The following is a 22,470-nucleotide window of genomic DNA, read 5'->3' as shown; positions in this document are numbered from 1 at the left end:
GCAGACATAAGTCTGTATGTATGATGAGTAGGAATCCTCTCAATGGCATGGACAACCAGCAAGAGCAGGTATTGACCATGTCCCTGTGGATGTTTCACTGTTTGGCTGACAGACTCCTTTGTAGATCAGTCAACGATCCTCTCAATCTGGGCATCTCAACAACAGGCCCTCGACTCAACATGGAGAACGAGGTCCCTGCCGTTCCAAAGCACCCCACAGCGGGTCAGTGCCTCAGTGCCAGGTACTCAGTGCCAGGCATTCTCCAGTCCTCTTCTTGCCATTTGCTAGCTTCCTCTCTTTCTTGGGGTGATGCCACTGGTGCAAGCGACACAGTGTGAGGGAAGAATATCTTTGACCCCCCCCAAAAGTTAGTGATTTTCTTTGGGAGTTGAAAGTCCATGGCAGGCTTGGACTGGATAATCATTTTCTAAAATAATGGAGTCTTAGCATTCATTTGGGGAGTTGTAAGATAACATGTTGGCTTGGTACCCAAAGAATGAGGGCTGGCTTTGTCTGAACGGGAATCAAAGCCTCCTCTTTGTTCTCTTTCTGCCAGGCGAGCACTCTCTTGTTTGGTGGTAAGCAATAATAAGGCAATATACAGGACAAAAATTTCAAAGCATATGGGCATAGTCAGTGAGCATATTAAAAATATCCCGACACAAAAATAATGGGCAAGGAGATGGGCCTTTACAATACCCCAGTCTCTCCTAGTGGGTGTTTATAACCACTCATTGGAATGAATGTGTGTTCAGAGACCCACTCTGCAATACAGTTCAAATAACACATCAGTAGTGCCTTCAGCAAGCAAAACACTTCGCCGAGTGAGTTCTGCTTATGCAAACAAAGCATCAAGGTTTGTTCATCAACTACATTAATGGAGACAGGCATTTTCTTCCATTACCCTTGAGGAGGCTGGCCAAAAAGGAAATGGAGCTGTTTTCATTTTCTGGGGGAGCCAAGGGGTGCCTGAACGAAGCCATTGGACAGAGGGAAAGCCAAACAAGAAAACAGTATACAATTTCCGTGGTGGCCTTCCAAATAAGCACATTCTCCTTTCTTTTTCACTTGGCGTAAGCCGTACCCACGTGTCAAGCAGTCTTGAAGCGCTGGCATGCTGCGGCAGGATTTAGTAACCCGCTTCTTAAGCTCATGCTGTTCTCTGACACCCTGCTTGTGGAGATGTGCAAAGAAAATGCAAGATCTTATAGAAATTTCAAGTGTATTTTTAAGTTGGTCCTCCCAGAGACCGGAGAATGAATTTGAAACTGACAATGGAAAAAGAAGTCGAAGGGCTTCTATTTCCTCCACTGTGTGTTTGTCGACGCTGTTCACCTTGAACCTGAACTGCGCGTGCATCGAGTTGGGTCCAGACAAAAGCCAATAAGGAGACGATGGTCACATGAGACCTGTCCACTTCAAATGTGTATGTGAGGGGTGGGGTGGGTAAGAGACTTTGGTACCAGAAACCCAACAGATTTCAAACGAGCATGCTCACTATGATAAAATGGAAAACCTAAGCCTCGCTATGAATATTTGACTCCATTTCTCTTTTTTCAGATCCACTAAAGAGCTGGACTATTCAAAAGAACCATCCTGATCTTTAAGATAACACTTTAATGGGCCAAAAGGTTTCGAGGGAGACTGCACACATGGCTAGCCCATAGCAACAATTACGGCAACTGAATTTATCCGGGCAAGATAAGATGGCTTCTTGACCTGAATCTACAATCACCTTCCTGAGTTCGCCATCTCAATGAGGACCTCATAAAAATGTAAATGAGCAGTCTTACAAGCGACTATCTTGACTTTTAAACAGTGTGGTTTCAATTCCTGGGGCAGAAGCAAAAGACTGCGAAAGTCCAAGATCACACCAAAAGAAGAGAAAAAGAATCTGTAGCGGCAGAGAAGGCATGTTTTCAAGTGGAACAGCCCCAAATCCTGAAAGAACCAAGCAATGTCTGTTGAGAAAACAGGCGTGGAAGCATGATTGAAATAATAATTCTAGTGCTGCACCAGTAAACAAGACAAGAGCCGTTTCAATTGTACAAATTATAAGAACCCTGGCCTTGTTTGTGATGAAATTGGTGACGAGCGATGACCTTTTAAATTAAAAAAATTTTTTAAAAATTTAAATGGCCAGGGTTGGAAGGCCGTAATCACAGTAGAAGTGGTCAGATACCCATACCTGCAGGATTATCGATTACGCAGCACACTGGGGGCCATGAGACAAACGGGCATCTTCTCGTGGCTTGAGCGGAAAACCACACACGGGAGCTCGGCACGTTGCTCTCGCAAACGAGCCTCGAAGCACAGGTCTTTAGTGTGGTTACTAAGATACGCTTCTCAGGTTGGGGACACTCACATGATTTTGGTAACACAAGCGTCAAACACAGTATTTTTTTAAAACTGTGTAGCTCGTAGAGTGTTTTGCTGAATTAAGATCTCAAGGCCCCTTGCTCAATTAAATCACATCCTTCCTGTTTTTCCAAAATAAAAATGTAAAGTTGCACAAATAAAATTAGTAGGTAGAAGGATGGGAGGGGGAAAATGAAAGCAAATGTCCACAGTGCAGAGTTCCAGGAGATGTTAGAGAAGCAAGACCCATTGACCTGTAAGTTGGCTGGGACTCCTGGCGGCTCAGGGTGCAGAGCAGCACACCACGGCATAGGGTTTTCAAAGAGACCTATATGTGGCATTTATTCTTATCTTATAAAAAACATTTTAATAAAGCAGCCAACAACTATTAAATAACCTATCTTTCCCCGCCCCCTCTATAGACCTCTGTGTGATGTGTAGGTGTTTATAGGGATGGATGTATAGTACAGAGGCATATGTGTTTATGTATAGATATATAAGACTCCAGACTCACTGCAATCGAGTCAATTGCAATCCAAGTTGACCTTACAGGAGAGGATAGCACTGCCCTTGTAGGTTTCTGAGACTGGAACTCTTTATGGGAGTAGAAAGCCTCATCTTTCTCCCGGAGTGCAGCTGGTGGTTTTGAACTGCTGATCTTGTGTTTAGCAGCCCAACACATAACCCACTACATACAGCACAAGGATTCTTTTCCTTGTGCATATAAGAATATTGTAATTTATGAATGTATAAACGCATGATTTATAGAGTTGCAATTTATAGTTGTAGTTAAAAATAACTTATGGTAGACTTCCTACTTAAACAAGAATTATAAAAAGAAGTTTCACGGATGCCCAAGGATTTGTATAAACTGAGACCAAACCCCAAATCACTGTCATCAAGTCCTTTTTAGCTCCTTGCGATCTTCGAGGGGGACAGAATGACCCCACCGCCCTGGGTTTCTAATGTTGTCAATCATGGTCAGCGCAAACCACCATGCCTTTCTCCCATGGAGCAGCAGCTGGTGGATTCAAACCACTGACCTTCTGGTTAGCAGCCCACTGCTATAACCACTGCACCACCAGGGCCTCCTCAGAGTATGAATAGATAATGAAGAAAAAAAATACAAATGATTTGTGTGCTTTGAAGAAAACCCTAGGACGAAGACGATGAGGGTGTTGCTGACGACAATGACAACAAATGGCCAGGGGACACCCTTTGAGATCTGGAAGTCTGGGTTTCGTGCCCCGGGACTCACACGAACTACACATCCTGGTGAAATGGCATGTCAGTATTGAGAAGAGGAGACGCAGAATCAAGTGTATGCCACCAAATCGCAGAGAGAGTGTGAAGTCGCTACTCTTTGCAAAGGCCACTTGCCAATATCAGTTATTATTTTCTCCAGCAGACTAATTTATCCATTTGCAACCTGACAAAGTTAACTTTCTCTGTCTATCCTGCCTTCCTGGCCCTCCACTCCTGCCTGCACCATTACAGACTGTACTTATAAAACTATCGATTGAACTCTTGTGGGTTCTGAATGTTGAAAAGCTTAATTGCTAATAATGAGGGTAGTAATGGCTGAAAAATCTGCAGAGCCAGCCAGTTTCCCTCATAAAGTTTTTATAAATGCATTCATTGGTCTTAACGCAGTGTTTACCGCCGACTCTTCACTCCCAATCACGGCCTGGGTCTATTTTCCCCCCATCTTAACAATCCCATTTTAAGCATCAGGTAATATTGCAAATAAAAGGGTAGCTCTGTAAAATGGGCTGGGTCCTCCAGTACTGTGTGATAACCCCATGCAAACCCAAACTCACTACCAACGAGTCAGTTCTGATGCATAGCAACCCCCAAGACTGTAAATCATTATGAGAGCAAATAGCCTCATCTTTCTCTCAAGCAGTGGACTGTGGGTTTGAACCACCGACCTCATGATCAGCAGCCCGATGCTTATCTCACAGCATAACCCAACCTCCTTAGGGCCGTTGCAGCCAAAAGCAGTTTTTTTTAATTTCCACTGCCAGAGTCCTCTGGGTAGAATGGTCTATGGGCCAGAGAGGCTTTGACTGGCTACGAGGCTCAGAGAAAGGAGCCTTGTAAAGATTCTCCCAGCATGTCACTGTGCCATTTGCTATGCTAGATGTTTCTAGCTCTCCTTCTCAGGGAGCTGATTTCCCCCCAGGTTGCGCTGGGTAATATCACTGAGAGTTGTCAACTACCATGGCAGTGTTTGACTCAAGGTAGGAGGCCCACTAGGAGGCAATGACAGCAGACAACCATTTAAGTCTTAAAAAAAAAGGTAAAAGTGAAAAGAAAACCATCATTTTCTCCACTTCCCCAGGTTTGTAGAAGAGGATTGGAAGCAGCAGAGTGGCGATGGGCTATGGACTGCCTGTCCCATCAGAGCAGACAGAACCCTAAAAGCAGAGGAGGAGGCCCTAAAAGGCCAAGGCAGGGAAATGGAGCAAAAGGACAGATTTTTATTTGTTTCAGATGGACAGCTGGGAAGGGAGCTTGGAGAAGAAGAGGATATTCACATCGCAGAGTATCAATTTTCTATCTGAAGGACTAAACTACTTTCAGTCACTACCAACCCGGGAGAGAAAGGATTTAGCAATATAGCTATTAAAGGCTCCATTATCCCATCTATCAATCGTCTCAGCCAGCAAGTCTCCTTGTGGGCAACACTCAGGTATCTGCAAAGTTTTAACACCACACTGTACTTATGTCTGCAGCCTGCATTTAATTCTTTTAAAAGCAACACCAAGTCCGGTCCTATCTGAGCTCTGTGATAATACCCCTAACCTAAGCCATTGTCCCATTATCTTAAGGAAAGATTTAAAGCAATGGGTTCCTTTATTTATGTGGCACCTGACACTATGTGGAGAAGAAGGGCTTTTTGTTTTGTTTTCTTTTCTTTTTAATCCTTCCCTAACTCAACTTGGGAGAGAATTTGCTTCAATTATGAAGCTAAGAAAATTTTCTGGGCTTCTGCTCATCTAAAGACCTTTTGTGCCACCAATCAGCTCCCTTGGGCCCAAACATCATTTTGAACAAAAGCCCAGGAACAGGTGCACTCCGCAGAGCTAGAGTTCACTGAGCAGATTTTGAAAGTGGGTGAGTTGAAAAGGGCGATGTGGATGAATTTGGAGCAGCATCCCTTACTGAAAGTAATTGGCTTGGAGAATTTGCTATGTGACACATCTGGCTGGCACTTTGTGTGTGGGCATCTCTAACAAGTACTACAATTTCACCTAGGATGGCCCGACTTGTACACACAGCTTGAAGATGAATTTAAGGTTCTCTACAACCAAAATGATTACAAACCACCCCAAGGAGTGGGCCCCTGGGCTCCTCCTTCCCAAACAGTGATTGTTCAAGGTCAGGATACAGATGGGAAAGGGGTGGGTGGGTGGGTGGAATGAAAAATATCCAAAGCTCGTTTTGTAAAACAGATAATAAAAACCACAGACCCGGTTACACTTTGAACAACTGCGCCACTCTGATGAAGGCAACGATGAGAACTGCTATTAGAATTAATATGCTAAAGGAATGACAGTCACTTTAAGTTCATTTATGTGATCAGTAGAATGGAGAGTGTGTGTCAAGATCCTGATTATTTGAACATTAAGAAAAAATAAAGAAAGAAAAGGTCAACTTCTGCCCCACAATTTGGGAAATTATTCCACTCCTAAGGTAATCAGCCTGTCAGCCAAATAATTCCCTGCTCATTCATTACAGGAAACAATAATGAAAGCCAAGTTGTCTGTCTAAAGTGGCTATGGCATTCTTCTATACAATAATTTGACCTATGACCTTCAGTAGTTGAGTTTCCAAATGGACAAGAATATTTTTCCTGCCATGATGGCTCACATTAAGGAGTAAGTCACATGGAAACATATGCCAACAGTGTATTCGCTGCCCCCATTAAAGTTAAAAATATATATATTATAAAGAAACCAAAACGGTTATCACATAATTTTCACATTTCCCAAGGAAAAACATCTGGCACTAAGACGTAGCAAATCTCCATCTAGTCTCAAAGACACATAGAGATTGTACATATGGATGTGTCGTGAATCAGAGAGAAATTCATCAATCTTAGTTTTTAAAGATCTACTTTTCTGGTTTTTCTCTGTTGTCTACGTAAAATGCAGTCCTGCCTTCACTTCTGCTTCCTCCTGGATTGAGGTTTCTCAGTGCATGATTGTGCTCCCGTTGCTGTTTTGGTGTGCTCCTCTTCATACGAGATCCAGGGGAGCTAAATCGATAGAGGCCTTAACACATTTCTTAAGGCTACGGCAGGGAAGTTAGGGGGTGGGGCATGGAGAGCTAGTAATAATGGGTATAAGAATGAAGAAAATGATCTAACATTGACTGTGGTGATGATTGCACAATGCCTTGTCATCTGTTTAAACCACTGAATTGTATGACAGGTGAATTATGCCAATAAAACTCACAAACACATCTTCAGAGAGATGTTCTTTCAAGCTTCCTTAATCACCCTGCAACACCCTGGGTGTCACTTCTCTCTGTTTCTCATACTCCAGGCGTGTTGCTCTTAGGAGCCGTTGAGCCAATTCCTACCCACAGCGGCCCGGTGAGGCGCAGAATAGAAGGGCTCTTATTTGAAGGATTGACCTGCTCCTCGGGGTTTTCCAGGCTTCCACCTTTGAGAAGCAGAATTCCAGGCCTGTCTTCCAAGGTGCCTCTGGGTGTCTGAATCACTGAGCTTGAGATGAGAAATCCAATGCTGAACCATTTGAAACACTCAGGGACTGCTATCACACCACTTCTTAAACTGTAGTTTCCTTTTCTTGGGGCAATTGTACAGTTCTGAAAACATTCTTCTCTACCACCTCTTGCCCCCCATGTTTGCTTTCCAGCCTCAAGTAGGACGAGGTAATAGTAAACACTCAATAACTTTGATGGGATTTAATACGAATTTGGAGGATAACAGTGTTGGAAAGACAATGGTCTGAAATCCGGACAGCCCGAGGAAGTGAAACAGCACAGTGCTTCGATGTGGGGGACGGCAAGGAGGACCCACTGTGGGCTTGTGCCAGGTTGGAGGTGTGTGGAAACCACTTCCATATGCAGCTGCTGTTTCCTCCAGCAGTGTGACATTGTGCTCATTATTCCAGGCAGTCCCTTGTTCACATGTGAGTAGTTAAGAATATTTACCACACATTAACAAAGAACCCAGCTTTAAGAAATCTCTTCAGTATAGATGGTCAATTACACCCAACAGTATAATTAGATTAACATTAAGTCTGCCATGTTTGCCACCTAAGAATGGCTCTGCTTACTTGATCTTCTAAAGAAGGAAACCAAATCTTGATTGGGGGACATAAATAACAATGTTCATATTGCTAAGGTAACACGGCTGCAGAGGCAAATTTGTTTTTTTGTGAGCCATTGGGGTGGCGGAACTTTCACAAGCTGTCAAAGTCAGGCGAAGCTTGATCTCATGATGGGATTTTATCACCAGACAACTGACCCCTGACTGTCAATCACCCGTATTCATCAAATGACTATCCGGTTCTCTCATTTTCGCCCTCTCTTTCTACCCAAAGAATTCATCTTCCTCATACTCCAGTTTACCCCCTGACTTCCTTGAACAAATACCTTTATAAGCTTCTCACTGTGTGTAATGGCATGGGCGTGATGGGCTTGGGGACCAGAGACGAGCACACAGGTGCTATAGACTCAAGAGCAGTGCGACTGTGTGCAGCAGGTTTCAGGATCCAGAGCTTGTTAAACCCCTCCCACAGATATTCAGATTCAGCAAGTCTGAGGCGGGGCCAATATGTGCACGGATAGCAAGCTCCCAGGTGGTGTGGAAGGGCTGGCGTAAGGACTACATTTTGAAAAGTGCTGATGTTCCCGCAGTGGGCGGATGGATCTCGGGAGGCTTCTGGATTCAACTGAAGTGTTTGACTTCTCCTGGCTCAGCTGCTTTACATACTCTTAAAATTTCACTTTTTAAAAAGGCCTTGGTCATTGACAACCAATTAATTACGCTCTCCTACTTGGTTTACAAACCAAGCTGAGGACAGGGAAGCCAGTTCCCCTGGCTAGTGGGTCAGAGTTGTTTGTTTATACCACACTTCTTCAAACTTTCAGCCTAGCAGTGAAGGCCTCTCCTGGGTGACCAGTTCAGCCACTTGCTTTCCATCTTGACTGCCTGTTCACTACGGCCCACCGCTCAGATCCTTTTCCACTGGGCTGTTTACCCCTTCCCAAGGAAACCACCATCGTTTTTAAATTCACGCCTTTCCTAGTATCATTGCTTCCTTTGCGTTGACAAACAGTAATGATGGTAGTATGCAAATAACACGTATATCTCCTAACTATGTCTTGCTCCCCGCCCCTTGCCGGCCAAATCAGATGCCAGCTATTTTCCTAAGTGTGTTATGCTAATTTTAAAATAGCGATAGGGGGTGGGGGGGGGGGAGCATAATGTACTTATGAAGATACATCAAGGTGGGGAGGGAAAGAGGAAATGAATAGCAAAACAAACAAGCAAACAACAACAATAAAACAGAAAATGCATATATTATTTACCTTAAAACCGGGTGTATTCGATACTCTGACGCGAACTCCTCATTTTCTGGATATTCATCTCTCCCCTATTTCATAATCCGATGCAGAGAACAGCTACCACTTAACACACTTCAACCCCTACAGAACTGGGCCACCCCCACCACAAGAGCTTCCCCCAAATACTGACTAAACTACTTAGCACTTTGATTAGGGACAAGCAAATAAACTCACAGCCTCATAGGCTGCTATCTCCCCATAGAGCACTGAGGTTTCTCTACCCTCCCAGGCTATCAGGCTTGCCGCTTTCAGAACTGCCTTTGCCAACCTCTCCAGACTGGGAGACAGCGCTCCGTGTTTAGACTCTGGTGCCTTCTCTGATCCTCAGTCATGTCTGTCCCAACATACAGAGGCTGTTTATCTTTTCTTTCTATTTGTTCTATTCCCGGGCCTGAAAGACGTGTTAAGTGTAGTCACATTACTGTGTTGACTGGACTTTCAAAAAATCACACCAGGATCTCCTACTCTAAGTACTTTATGACAGTGACAGCGTACATGGTGATGCTGCAAAGGTGAGGCTTGTTTCTGGGTATACATGACCGGTGGATTTAAAAAGGGGTATGAGCTTTCCCTTATCCACTCTAGTTTTTGAGATCTATAATATATGCCATAGAGCATTCTTCACTCTGTTCCTCCACAAGAAATTGGGATATTTTAATATAGTGTCAGTTAGCCTGACATAGAGGATGTGCATGTGGGCTTTATTTAAAGTAGTTTGTGTTGTACTAAATATTTAGGTCATGTTATACTTCACAAAGTGTCCTTTGAGCCAAAGATATATTTGAACAGTGCAAATTACATGAACTTGGAATTTTCTCCAAGTATCACTTCACCTTTATTAGGAACTGAGCAGCAAGCAGTTCCACTTTGTTATCTTAAAAGGGGGTCAGAAATAAGTTACTGTACAACTAGTAAGAAGCGCTGATGGTGGAGTGGTTTATGAGTCTAACTCTAACCTCAGGGTCAGCTCTTCAAACCTACCCGTCACTCTGCAAAAGAACGGTTAGACTTTCTGCTCCTATGAAGAGCTACAGCCTCAGAAACCCACAGGAAAAGTTCTACTTTGTCCTGTAAGGGTTCCATGAGTTGTAATCAACCAACTGGTAGTGAGTTTGGTACAATAAATAGAGATTCAAAAATTCTGAAATCCAAAATGTGTCCATCAGAGAAGAACTGCTCCTTTGGGTGTCCAAACCTTTTAATATTGTAAAAGCTGCCGAATGTCAGGTAGGTTCAAACCACTGACCTTATGATTGGCAACTCAATGTATAACCAACTAGCCACCATGGGTCCATGTAGAGCTTCCCTGCGAAGTCACTTAATACCTAATGCTTTTTCAAATATTTCTTAACTTTTTTGGCAGGGGGGGAGGTTGTCTTATCTTGGAATTTGTGGGTCTGACTGCTTCTCATATTTAAAACCAGGATGATAAATTGGTATAGCTGAGAACAGGAGCCCTGGTGGGATAGTGGATCAGCTCACCATATTGTGGACAGTGAGGATTCATTTCAAGTGCTCCCTAAAAGATCACCTTGGTGGCAGATGGGAGATGGACGAGAATAGGCATGTTGAAAGGTGCGACACTCACATAAGGAGGATGAGGGGGAGTTAAGAAACAGGGAGCACTACACACTGAACTTTGTACACAGCAGATGCCTACGAGATATGTGTTGGGCGATTTATTTTAGCTCTTCAATTCTGAGAAAAATATACCTACAGAAAAGATGTGTCAATTTCAAAACAAAAAAGTATTGTGAAGTGCAAAAAATACTTTCTGTACAACTTATCCTATGGCAACAGCAACGGACAGATGGTAGAAAAAGATATAAAATGAAATTAGCAACGATGAGACCCAGATGGAAATAAAAAGGAAAGGTCAATAAGTTAAAGGTCAGAGGAATCTGGCTCCATCTTGTCTCCTTGCAGAGAGCGCTGAGGTCATAGTTTAGCGGCCTTTCCTGCCGTGAAAAAGCTGTCGGGCTCTTCAAGGTGTTGAAGAGCCGGCGACTCACCCAGGGCTGTTCAAAGCTATAGGTCCGTCGGCGGTCCTCTCCGTCTTCCTCCTGCTTTGCTTGTTGAAACTCCTGCCTCAAACGCTGTATCCGATCATGGTTGCTGGGAGTTGATCTGTTGCTGAGAGAGAGAAGGAGCAACAATGAACAACCTTCAGCAATATCATCTGGGAATTGCAGTTGCCAGAGGAACAAATGGCAGCTTGCTGAGAAATAATGCTTCTTAAGAGGAAGTGATTTTTTTAAAAAACAATATCTGGGCCTTTAAAGCCGGCTTTCGTTTGTTCTTATGATTAAGGCTTATGGAAGTTAAGACAGATATTCAAGAGGGTGAGTGCTAATTTTAGGTATTCTCTTTGTAGGCTGTTCTTTAAAAGCCTCCTTTACTTTCTATAATCTGGTGAAATGTTGGCAGTGAGATTTCTTTTTTGGAAAGGACATTGCATTCGAAGTCAGAAACACCATCGCCTCGTCTTGGGCCCTTACCACCCCAGACTGAACCAGTGTCTGCCTCTGAGCAGGGCTTTTTTATGTCTCAAAGTTGTAACAACCAAGTGAGCTAACAACCAAAAATGCACCCTTATTCCCATCATGCCATTTTCTGAAGTTCCCATGTATGAGTCATTGGAGGGTCTTATCACAATCTGCCACTCTCAGAGCATAGAGGAAAAGCATTAAATAGATAGACAGATAGATAGATAGATAGATAGATAGATAGATAGATAGATATGTAGATAGATAGATAGATGATAGATAGATATGTAGATAGATAGATAGATAGATAGATAGATAGATAGATAGATAGATAAGGGCAGGTAACTGTTTGATTTAACTAGCTAATAACATTTCCTTCTTTTTACATAGCCTTTGATTTCATTTGATCTTCACAAGAACTTGTAACATAGATGCCTGTTGGTTCCAATTCATAGCAACTCTGCAGAAAAGAGTAGAACTATTCTCTAGGGTTTTCAAAGCTGTAAATCTTTATGGAAGTCCACTGCCTCATCTTTCCCCCATGGAGCGCCTGGTGGGTTTGAACGGCCAACCTTTCCGTTGGCAGCCCAACACTCAACTCAATGCACCACCAGGGTCCCTTTTGATAGGTACAAAAGACAAGCACTTCACATACTCACATGCACACATACAGTATATTTTTAAGACACTAGAAGAAGATAAGGCACACAGCTGGTTGGTGGGGTGAGACTAGAGTCCTGATCATCTGACTTCCTGTCCAACCTTTATTCTAGCCATGTGGTAAGACATCGTCAAATAGATTCAAAGCCCCTCCTTTACAAAATCCCACACAATGTAAAAAGGAACAGCAATAGAGATCAATAACCAAAGTTAAACCGATCTTCAATCTCACAGCATTTCTCTCACCTTCTACTCATGAAAATATTAGATTGTGTCCTAGCAGGAAAGCTATTCCCGGACATCAGCTAAATTGTCCATCTGCTTAACAAAACACCAGACTTCTTAAGGACAGGAATCATCTCGTATAGGTGCCCTCCAAACTAAGCTCAGAATGGGAAGCTGCTAGTGCGTAGGAAGGTCAGGGCTGATGGAAACCACATTGCCCTGGTCATCATCGTAATCTATGTGTGTGAACCCCGTGGGCTCCACAATCCTAGCCTCCCCTCAAATGCGATGTAATTTGTAAGGAAGTATACCTTGGAAAGGATAGGTGTTCTACGAGAGTGTATCAGCTTGCTATTGCTCTTGTTAGTTGCTGTCATGTTGATCTTGACTCATGGTGACCCCAGGGGTGTGGAGTGGAAATGCCCCATTTGGTTTATAAGCCTTGGCCCTTTCAGAAGCAGATGGTCTGGCCTGTCTGCAGAAGTGCTACTGGGTTTCAACCATCAACTTCTTGGGGAGCAGTCAAGAGCTTCATTATTTGAGCCAGCAGCCAACTTCCATGTACCTATAATCCACATATTCTGAAAGTCTCCTGAGCCTTAAAAATCTCTATTGGAGAATGCTTTTGTCTAAGACCACAAGGTTAAGGTATTCAAAGAATACAAGAAAGCATGCCATCATTTAATTAACTGCATTCCTGTTGAAAGGTAGCTAAACTAGGGGTAAAGGGGGGCTGTCTCCCCCGAATGCTTGCCCCAGCAGGAATCAGTGGGCAGGGCCACACTGGTACAGATAGGAACTGGAAACACAGGGGATACAGAACAGATGATCCCTTCAGGACCAGTGGTGAGAGTGGTGATACCGGGAAGGTAGAGGGAAGGTAGGGTAGAAAGGGGGAACCAATTATAAGGATCTACATATAACCTCCTCCCTGGGGGGATGGAAAACAGAAAGTGGGTGAAGGGAGACACCGGACAGTGTAAGATATGACAAAATAATAATAATTTATAAATTACCAAGGGTTCATGAGGGAGTGGGGAATGGGGAGGGAGGGGGAAAATGAGGAGCTGATACCAAGGGCTCAAGTAGAAAGCAAATGCTTCGAGAATGATGAGGGCAACAAATGTGAAAATGTGCTTGACATACAATGGATGTATGTATGGATTGTGATAAGAATTGTACAAGCCCCCAATAAAATGATTTAAAACGCAACAAACATACAAATAAAAGAAAGGTGCCGCATAGAAATCAGGCACACTAATTAGACACCTGTGGGAAAAGCCAAACCTGAGCATGCGCAGACCCAAGCCACCGAGGCCCAGGTGGAAGCCAACCTGGGCACACCCACATTAGGCACCAGCAATATTCCATCACTCAGGTGTGCCGAAACTCAGCCAATAAGGTCGGCCAAGACCCTCAACCACGCCCCCGCCCCAAGTGGGGATACGGGGGGATAAATACCAGACAGGGCAAGACACCCCTCTTGTTCGGCTGCTCTCTTGCAGGGTGGGGGGTGAGATTCCTCCCAGGTGCTGGCCCTCACACATGTTCGTGGCCCAGGGGCTCTTTGGGGATCTCCCGCTCTTGATTCTGTAAGCTTTTCACGGGGGTTTTCCGCCCCTAAAGTGGCTATCTTCAGTCTCGAACTCGTTCCCAGTCCCGGCGCGGCCCTGTGCCCGCTTTCCAGAGACAGCGTGTACTTTTGAGTCTGTCATACCTGAAACTTCCCTTTCCCTCATAAAAGGTACTTGGGTTTACAAAGTGCTTCTGCCGTGTGGATTCTTTCAGCGATGCCAAGCTAGAGCTAAGGTACACCACGCCAGAACCCTAACACCCACCCCCTTCAAAGTCCTATCACCTAGAGGAGAACCTCCTGAAGAAGCTGCCGATTGAGTCCATTTCCAGTTGACAAAAGCTTGTCAGCCCCCCGTGTGCTTCTCCTGACAAATCTCTGGACGGACCAGTCACAAAACGTTTAAGGTGAACAGGTCTATCAACTGCGCTACGTGACAACAGTTTCAAAACTTCCTCCCCACTTTGGCATTTAAAAGTCATCAAGCACTAAGGTAGCAGATGGACACTGGGCCTCGACTCAAATCCTCCCTCAATGCAAGAAGTTTGTTCTAATAATGTGGCATTCTGTGATGTTCACCTTCCCTACACGATCACTGAAGACAAAATGGGTGCATTAGCTAATGTGGTGAAGAAAGCTGAAGGTGCCCAGCTATTACAAGGTACAGCATCTGGGGTCTTAAAGGCGTGATGTTAAACAAGCAGCCATCTAACAGGGAACCAACAGAGCCCACAAGGAGGAAGCACACCAATCTGTGTGATCACGAGGTGTTGATAGGATCAGGTATCAGATCTTAGAAGACCCAAACAAACAACTGTATTGATGGAACAAGGAGGGTCAGTGTGGAGACCCAAAGCCCATCTGTAGACAATTGGACAACCCCTCACAGAATGGTCACAAGGAAGGAACTAGCCAACCAGGAAGCAGTATAGCACCAACGAAACACACAACATTCTTCTAGTTCTTCAATGCGCCCCCCACCAACTATCATGACCCCAGTTCTAGCTTACAAATCTGGCTAGACCAGAGCATGTAGACTGCTACAGATAAGAGCTCTCGGCACAGAATCCAGTACAGATAACCCCCCCTCAGGACCAATGTTGAGAGTAGCAATACTATGAGGGTAGGGGAGAGGTGGGGGCAGAAGGGGAAGAAAAAGGGAACCCATCACAATGATTGATGTACAACTCCTACCCACCCACCCAATGGGGGTACGAACGGCAGAACTGTGGCTGAAGGGGGACAGCGGAGAGTATAAAATATGAAAATAAAAATAATTTCTAAATTCTCAAGGGTGCACAATGGTGGGAGGGTAGGAGAGGGAGGAGAAAAAGGAGCTAAAACCAAGGGATCAAGTAGGAAGAAAATGTTTTTTTTTTATCATTTTATTAGGGGCTCATACAACTCATCACAACCCATACATACATCAATTGTACAAAGCACACTTGTACATTCGTTACCCTCATCATTCTCTAAACATTTGCTCTCCATGTAAGCCCCTGGCATCAGCTCCTCATTTCCCCCCTCCCTCCCTGCTCCCCCCTCCCTCATGAACCCTTGATAATTTATAAATTATTATTTTGTCATATTTTACCCTGTCCAACGTCTCCCTTCACCCACTTTTCTGTTGTCCGTCCCCCATGGTTCCTCCACCCTCCAAGAAAATGTTTTAGAAATGATGATGGCAACATATGTACAAATATGCTTGATAAAACTGATGTATGGATTGTTATAAGAGCTGTTAGATCCCCCAATAAAATGATACTTAAAAAATAAAAAGAAATAATCATCGCCTAGAGCAGCCTATCTTGTTCTGACACATACCTATTTCATAAAGGCTAATGGTCCACCTAGAGAGGAAGCTCCCAGTCTACAGAACTCCCTCTGCTCCCTGGGAAACCGGGCCGGGCAGGCATGAGAATAAATTCATCTCCATGCCATCTTTCCAGCTGTGTCTTTTTTGTTCCTGGCATACTTCAGAGCTTTTAATGTGAGGGTTGTAGGAGGCTTGACTGACAAAGTGTTTTACAAGTCGGATCAGCAATATTTCTCGATTATTTGCATGTCACAGAGACAGCTTTAACCTCCCAGTTATTAAGTTCCTAGAGTTCAAATCACTGGTGAAACATGATCTCCTACGATTTGTTGTACTTGAAAACGCCATCTCCCAGGAAGGGGAGTCAACCCAGTAACCCTAATTGGAAACTTTGGTGACCTCGCTGCTTTCCAAACTATGAGACAAATTCTGGAAGTCACTTCAGCCTTGTTTCCAAGTCTGGTTAGGTAGCGAGACCACTGTTTTGGTCCCTTCCCCTTTGCTTCTTCTGTCCTACGTGCTAGAGAAAACCAACTGACTTGTCTGAGACGAGCAATGCCACTCTCTGAGTTGAAGGTGGAAAAGAGTCTGGAATGATTTTCATGACTGATGACGACTTCCAAAGACTGGAAAACCATCAAGCATCCTTGGGGAGCAACAGTTGGCAGTCGGAAGGTGAAATCCTGGCTTCCGGAGATGAAACTATTACAATTGCTAGGTTCTGTTTCTCAGGCCGGTCTATCCTCGGCCAATGATTCGCATTTGGACTTCTAAAGCTCTCAGGTAGCTTTGGTGCCAGGGAAGCTAAAGGAAATGTGAAATATCCATTAGTCAGAGTGACTAATGCCTACACACCCCAATCAACTTACAGCAAGCTCTCTGCCAACTTCAAGTTGCTCATTGTTATTTTGTGAGGGGTATAATAATGACGTCGCCCGACTCGATCAGGTGGGTGAGAGAGAGAACAAAACTGGTACTGAGGAATCAGTAAGTTAGGATTTACAAAGAGAGGGAAACTCGAGAGATGCTTTTTGGGTAAACAAATCCACACAGAACAAGCACGACTGTTCAAGACTAACATTAACACTTGGCCTTCCTCTACACATGTGCCCAATGGAATCTTTCTGGAATGTATTTTACTTATTGATTTTGATTAAGTGAAGAGGGTTGGGGTTTGGGCTGAGCCATGAGCTAGCTGGGTTTGTGTTTGGTTGGTTTCTTTTCCTGGCAGGCTTCAGGAAGGAGGCACCAGATCATCTCCTATGACGGAGCTACAATGCGATCTGGAATTAGATGGGCTCGTCCCTTCCCCATCCATAAAGACCACAACCTCTTCTGTCAGACACAGACAACACAGTGCATAGTAGACTCCAGAAACTTTAGTATCTACTGTTAACGTGCTTTTCAGAAACAGCTGCAAATACCAACTCTTACTACATGCAGCAGGGAGCCCATTTGCAGCTAAGCATTCGAATGGTCCCCACACCTGTGCCCACAGGGAGGCTCACCCAACCATGTCCTTCACAGTTCTGAAAGAGAGAAGAAACAGCAATGGCACTTCTCCCTTCTATACGCTCCGCTCCGTGTGCCTGAGAACCATCCAGAGGACTTGTTAATAGTGTTGGTTGCCAAGATGGGAATACTAGGATTCAGTAGGTCTAGCACAAGGCTGGGATCTGCATGTATGCAGAAAGCCCTGCAGGTGTCATTTGCATGGACTATACTTTGCAAACAAGGCTGACAGAATTCATAGTTGGGACAAACTGAAATGTCCACAGGAAAACGGTCGCTTCTCTAAGCTGTTTACTCCCTGCACCAAGGTAAGGCCGGTGATGGTCCCCAAGTAACAGTCCCAAGAAACAAACATTGAAAAGGAGAACTCGGTCATTGTCCACATAGGCTTGCCCCTCCTAAATCACCAGCTCACTGTGCTTCTGTGAATCCCTTGGTACAGTGAACTACAGATATGAGGACTCACCTATCTTTGCCGGCCGGCATATGCTACGCGAAAAGAGAGTTGGCGATGCGACTGATTAATTCTGTATGGATCAAAAAATACTTCGACATCTGCATTTTTAATTATGCAAAAGAAATCTAGGGACTCCGGACGAGAAGGCAGAGCTTTCAGCCCCAGAATCCATGAGAGACAGACTAACTACTGACATTTTTAAACCCAGAGGGACCATTTTGGTACTTATTGCCTTAACATAGTCGTCTCTGTATGGTGCTAATGATTCGTGAGCTTGGCTGCTGACCTAAAGGTCGGCAGTTCAAGTCCACCCAGAGACTGCTCAGAAGAAAGGGTTGAAGATTTGGCCTGGGCATTTAGCCACTGAAACCCTAGGGGATGCAGTTCTATTCTGGCACACACGGCGTCACCAGGAATCAGAGTCCAGTTGATGGTGACTCGTTTGATTTTCTGGTTCTTCTGAAAGAACGGAACCATGAAAGGGCAGAGAGAAAACAGACAAAAGGGAAAGAACACGTTGGCGCAGATGCTCCGTGTTTCTCAGAAGGGGAACTGATTATGGTGCGATACCCAGTACAAGAAAAGAGAAGCTGTCAGCACGCGGAAGAGAAACTTGCTCACATGTTCCCTTCTCTACTGCCTTTCCTTCTCTTTCCAAATGCTGCCGATAGGCCAACGACTTCAGATTCTAATTCCGTGAAGCCTTTCCTAACTGCTCAAGTTTGCAGTCATCTTTTTCCTTCCGATTCTTTATTATTGATCATCCTCGGAACCAAATACTGTCTTGTAGTGTTCCCAGAACTTATGTGCACCGCCCCCCCCCCCCCCCCCCCCACACCCTCAACCCCGTCTTTTAAGTCTTTGCCTTGATCACCACTACTTGGCCTGTATATCTCATCGGTCATTTCCCGGTGACGGCTTAGATTTTTCAGCAAACATTTACTCCCTCCACTTCAGATGCCGCAGGAGGAGTACACATCCCACACATTCCTCACAGACAGATTTTTCAGGGGGCGCCTATGATCTCTGCCCCCCTGATATTCACATGATGCTGAACTCCCCTCTCCTTGAGTGTGGGTGGGATCCAAGATGTTTTCTAACCAGTGAAATGAAACAAAGGTGGCAGAATGCATATGGTTACATTTTTGCAATTACAAAAAGCACAGTGTCCACCTTGCTAGTTCTTTCTCTCCCCTTCCTGGTTTTGAAGGAAGACACTGTCATAAATTCTAAAGCTGCAAGGAACAGAACGAATGTTGTTACCAACGATTTAAGCAAAGACGTTGATGTAGATCAGAGGGGAGACCCTTTATATGAGAACCAAGTCTGGATGGCACCCACCCGCAGCCTCTGAGACAAGCTATGTCTAGACTTCAGGCCCACAGAAACTGCGATGTAACCATAAACTGCTAGTAGAAAACTGCTAATAGGAAACAAATACTTGATTGGTGTTGGCCTTGGCTGTGTAACTTGTCTAGACCAATGGGATGGCAGGGGGTGTGATGAATGCATGGGGATTGGGGGTGGCTGGGGTGGTGGTGTATGTTCTCGTGAAGTTCCTTCTTTCACCTTGAGAAAAAGATGCCCACGGGGTATAGAGATTAAGAGACACAGGGAGTCGACTTGGCCCTAATCTATAGTTTCAGTAAAGCTCAAGAGAGGCCAGAGAGATCCACCAATTCCCAGCCTAAGTACAGATGTAAGGGGGGCGGGGGTGTAATTGCTTGTTATTGGATGCCCCTGACTTTTTAGGTTGTGAGTTATGCTGCACCAGCATTGGCACAAGAGCTAACTCATGAACTCTCCTTGAAACACATATCACCACCCATTACATAAACAGCGCTGGCCTCATAAGATTGCGGTGGTACATACATGAAATAAATGAAGTAAAGTGGCCTAGAAGCATCCAGATTTGAGCCTGGTCCTCAGTTGGAACCAGTAAATATTGCCTGCAGCCAAAGCATATTGGTTAGATAAGCAGAATAACAGAGTATTAAAGGAACCACATCTTATGAATGAGTGTCACCACTATCATTTATAAGATTAGCCACTCCAAAGCTCTGGTCTCTGAGGAACACAGCAAAAGATGTAACTTTGCAGGAGATGTAATAAAAAAAAAATTGGTAGCGGCCAGATTTCAACACATAAAACCAACCAAATGTGCTTCTGATGGAACATCAGATTATGGTCAGGAATGCCCAGTGGCTCAGCGTGGCTCTGTTTTTCAACCCAATACTCTGAGCTGGAGGCACAGAGTTAAGGGTTGGGCTGCTAACTGCAAGGTCAGCAGTTCAAAACTACCAGCTGCTCCACAGGAGGAAGACAAAGACTTGTTATTTCCATAAAGAATTACAGTCTTGGAAACCCACAAGGGCTGTTCCACTCTGTCCTATGGGGTCTCTGTGAGTCAGAATCAACTCGATGACAATGCGGGAGTTATCCTGAGCTGGTACCTTGAACTCTGAAACAAAGGCAGCAATATGGGCATTCTCCTGGAACATGGTGAAAAGATACCTGTCAGCCAGGCCATCCACGAAAGCGAAACATAAGGGCTTACTCCTAGTTTCTTTGGGGGCAGAGATGGATGGCTTAGGGTACAGATCAAACCTATAACTCACACAGAGATACTCCTGGTTAAAATTCACGTGAGTTAGTTTGACCAAGGTCCAGGAATTAACAGATACCATTTAATTCACCAATTTGCAAAAGATTAGGTATACAGTATAGACTTTTGTTAAAGAAATTTTTTAGGGAGCCTTGATGGCATGTGGCTTATGCATCAGGCTGCTAACCACAAGGGCATTAGGTTGAAGCCACTAGGAGCTACATGGGAGGGAGATGAAGTTTTCTGTTCTTATAAAGATTTATAATTCTGGAAACCCACGGGGGCAGTTCTATGTCCTGTAGGGTCACTTTGCGGTGGTAGGATGGATGGCAGTGAGTTTACATCATTTTATGTCTTTGGTCATTTCATGCTATTTACCTCTCGGCCTTAGCCATTTGTGCTTTGGGTTGTTGGGGTGTGGTAAGTACAGAATTCTATTCCCAATGCTAGTGAAATTCACACCTGCATTTGGCATCTAATTACTAGGGATGCCAAAGGGAGCCTTACTCATTTCCAAGTTTTACATATTTACACACACAACTTGAAAATTGCATGTTATCTTGAAATAAAGCAATGCCACAAAGACTTGTTCTGTTGCCTTACCTCTATACCTTCCCCCAAGTAGCCCAAGTACACACCAAAGGGAACCGACACACTCTACCAAACCTCTCCACTCAGGGATTTCTTTCTCTCCATCTACCTGTGTCCTTAGTTCTACCGCATCCCAGATTCTGGGCTTCACAGTCAAGGCTTGTGGCACATCACCGTGATCCACATCTCCGCAACTGATAAAGGAGAACATCATTAAATGAAAGCTTCCAGGCCTTGATTCATTTACACTTAGAGATGCTATTTTTCTTATCTCTGACTATGTCTTTAGGTGACAAGAAGGCCCCGTGGGCTGTGCTCGGTTAACGCGCTTGGCTGATAAACAAAAGACTGGAATTTGGGGTCCACTCAGAGGACTGCTCCCAAGAGGCAAGGATGGTGAGATTTTGTCACACATCTTTTGGACACGTTGTCGGGAGAGACCAGTCCCTGGAGAAAGATGCTATGCTTGGTAAAGTGTTGGGACAGAGAAAAAGAGGAAGGCTCTCGACAGGATGGGGTGACTCAGCGGCTACCACAGTGGGTTCGAACATAAGGATTGTGAGGGTGGCACCAGACCGGGCAGTGTTCGGTTCTGTTGTACAGAGAGGCTGCTATGCATCAGAACTGACTCCATGGCACCCAACAACAACAATCACAACAAACAACAACAACAACAGGGGTACCTTGAAAGAAAGCTGTGGCAATTTATGTCTGAGAAACCAGCCGCTGAAACCCTATGGGGAACAATTCTATTCTGCCTCACAATGACGGGGTCACGACTTGCCACAGTCCATTTCATGACACCCGACTTGGGGTCACAAACGTAATCACTTTAGTAAGGTGTCAGTGCTTCCGTTCACTCATTTAAGGAACATGTACTCCGTTACTGATCCCTTAAAGAAAACCAAACTCACAGCCATCGAGTCGACTGCAACGCTTAGCAACTCTGTACAACAACACAGCCCTGCCCAAGGCCGTAACTCTCTACAGGAGTAGAAAGCCCCTTGGTTCCTATGCCTGGCCTTGCTGTGAGCTTCCCAATGAAAGACTCAGACCATGAAGTGAACAACCCATCTTCCCAGGGTCTTATTGGTTTTTTTTGTTTGTTTGTAATCATTTTATTGGGGGCTCATACAACTCTTATCACAATCCATACATACATCAATTGTGCAAAGCACATGTGTACATTCATTGCCCTCCTCATTCTCAAAACATTTGCTCTCTCCTTAAGCTCCTGGCATCAGCTCATTTTCCCCCTCCCTCCCTGCTCCCCTCTCCCACATGAGCCCTTGATAATTTATAAATTATTATTTTGTCATATCTTGCCCTGTCCAACGTCTCCCTTCACCCACTTTTCTGTTGTCCGTCCCCCGGGGAGGAGGTTATATGTAGATCCTTGTAATCAGTTCCCACTTTCCACCCCACCCTCCTGGTATTGCCACTTGCACCACTGGCCCTGAAGGGATCATCTGCCCTGGATTCCCTGTGTTTCCAGTTCCTATCTGTACCAGTGTACATCCTCTGGTCTACCCAGATTTGTAAGGTAGAATTGGGATTATGATAGTGGGGAGGGGGGGAATT

General features: G+C 44.6%; 1 protein-coding gene across 1 annotated transcript in view; it reads right to left on the bottom strand.

Moving 5' to 3' along the window:
* The window catches only part of PARD3 (par-3 family cell polarity regulator), a 631,094-nt gene that overhangs the window by 17,720 nt on the left and 590,904 nt on the right, over positions 1-22,470 (bottom strand). Inside the window, exon 23 of the mRNA XM_045290158.1 lies at positions 10,977-11,097. Within this exon, the coding sequence (XP_045146093.1) occupies positions 10,977-11,097 (121 nt within the window). The remainder of the gene's footprint in view (positions 1-10,976; positions 11,098-22,470) is intronic.

This window comes from Echinops telfairi, unplaced genomic scaffold (genome assembly GCF_000313985.2).
Source record: "Echinops telfairi isolate 266 unplaced genomic scaffold, ASM31398v2 ScPeMD7_31;HRSCAF=116, whole genome shotgun sequence".
Taxonomy (NCBI): Eukaryota; Metazoa; Chordata; class Mammalia; order Afrosoricida; family Tenrecidae; genus Echinops; species Echinops telfairi.
The sequence above is the reverse complement of the archived record's forward strand: the minus strand, read 5'-3'. Positions and strand labels throughout refer to the sequence as shown.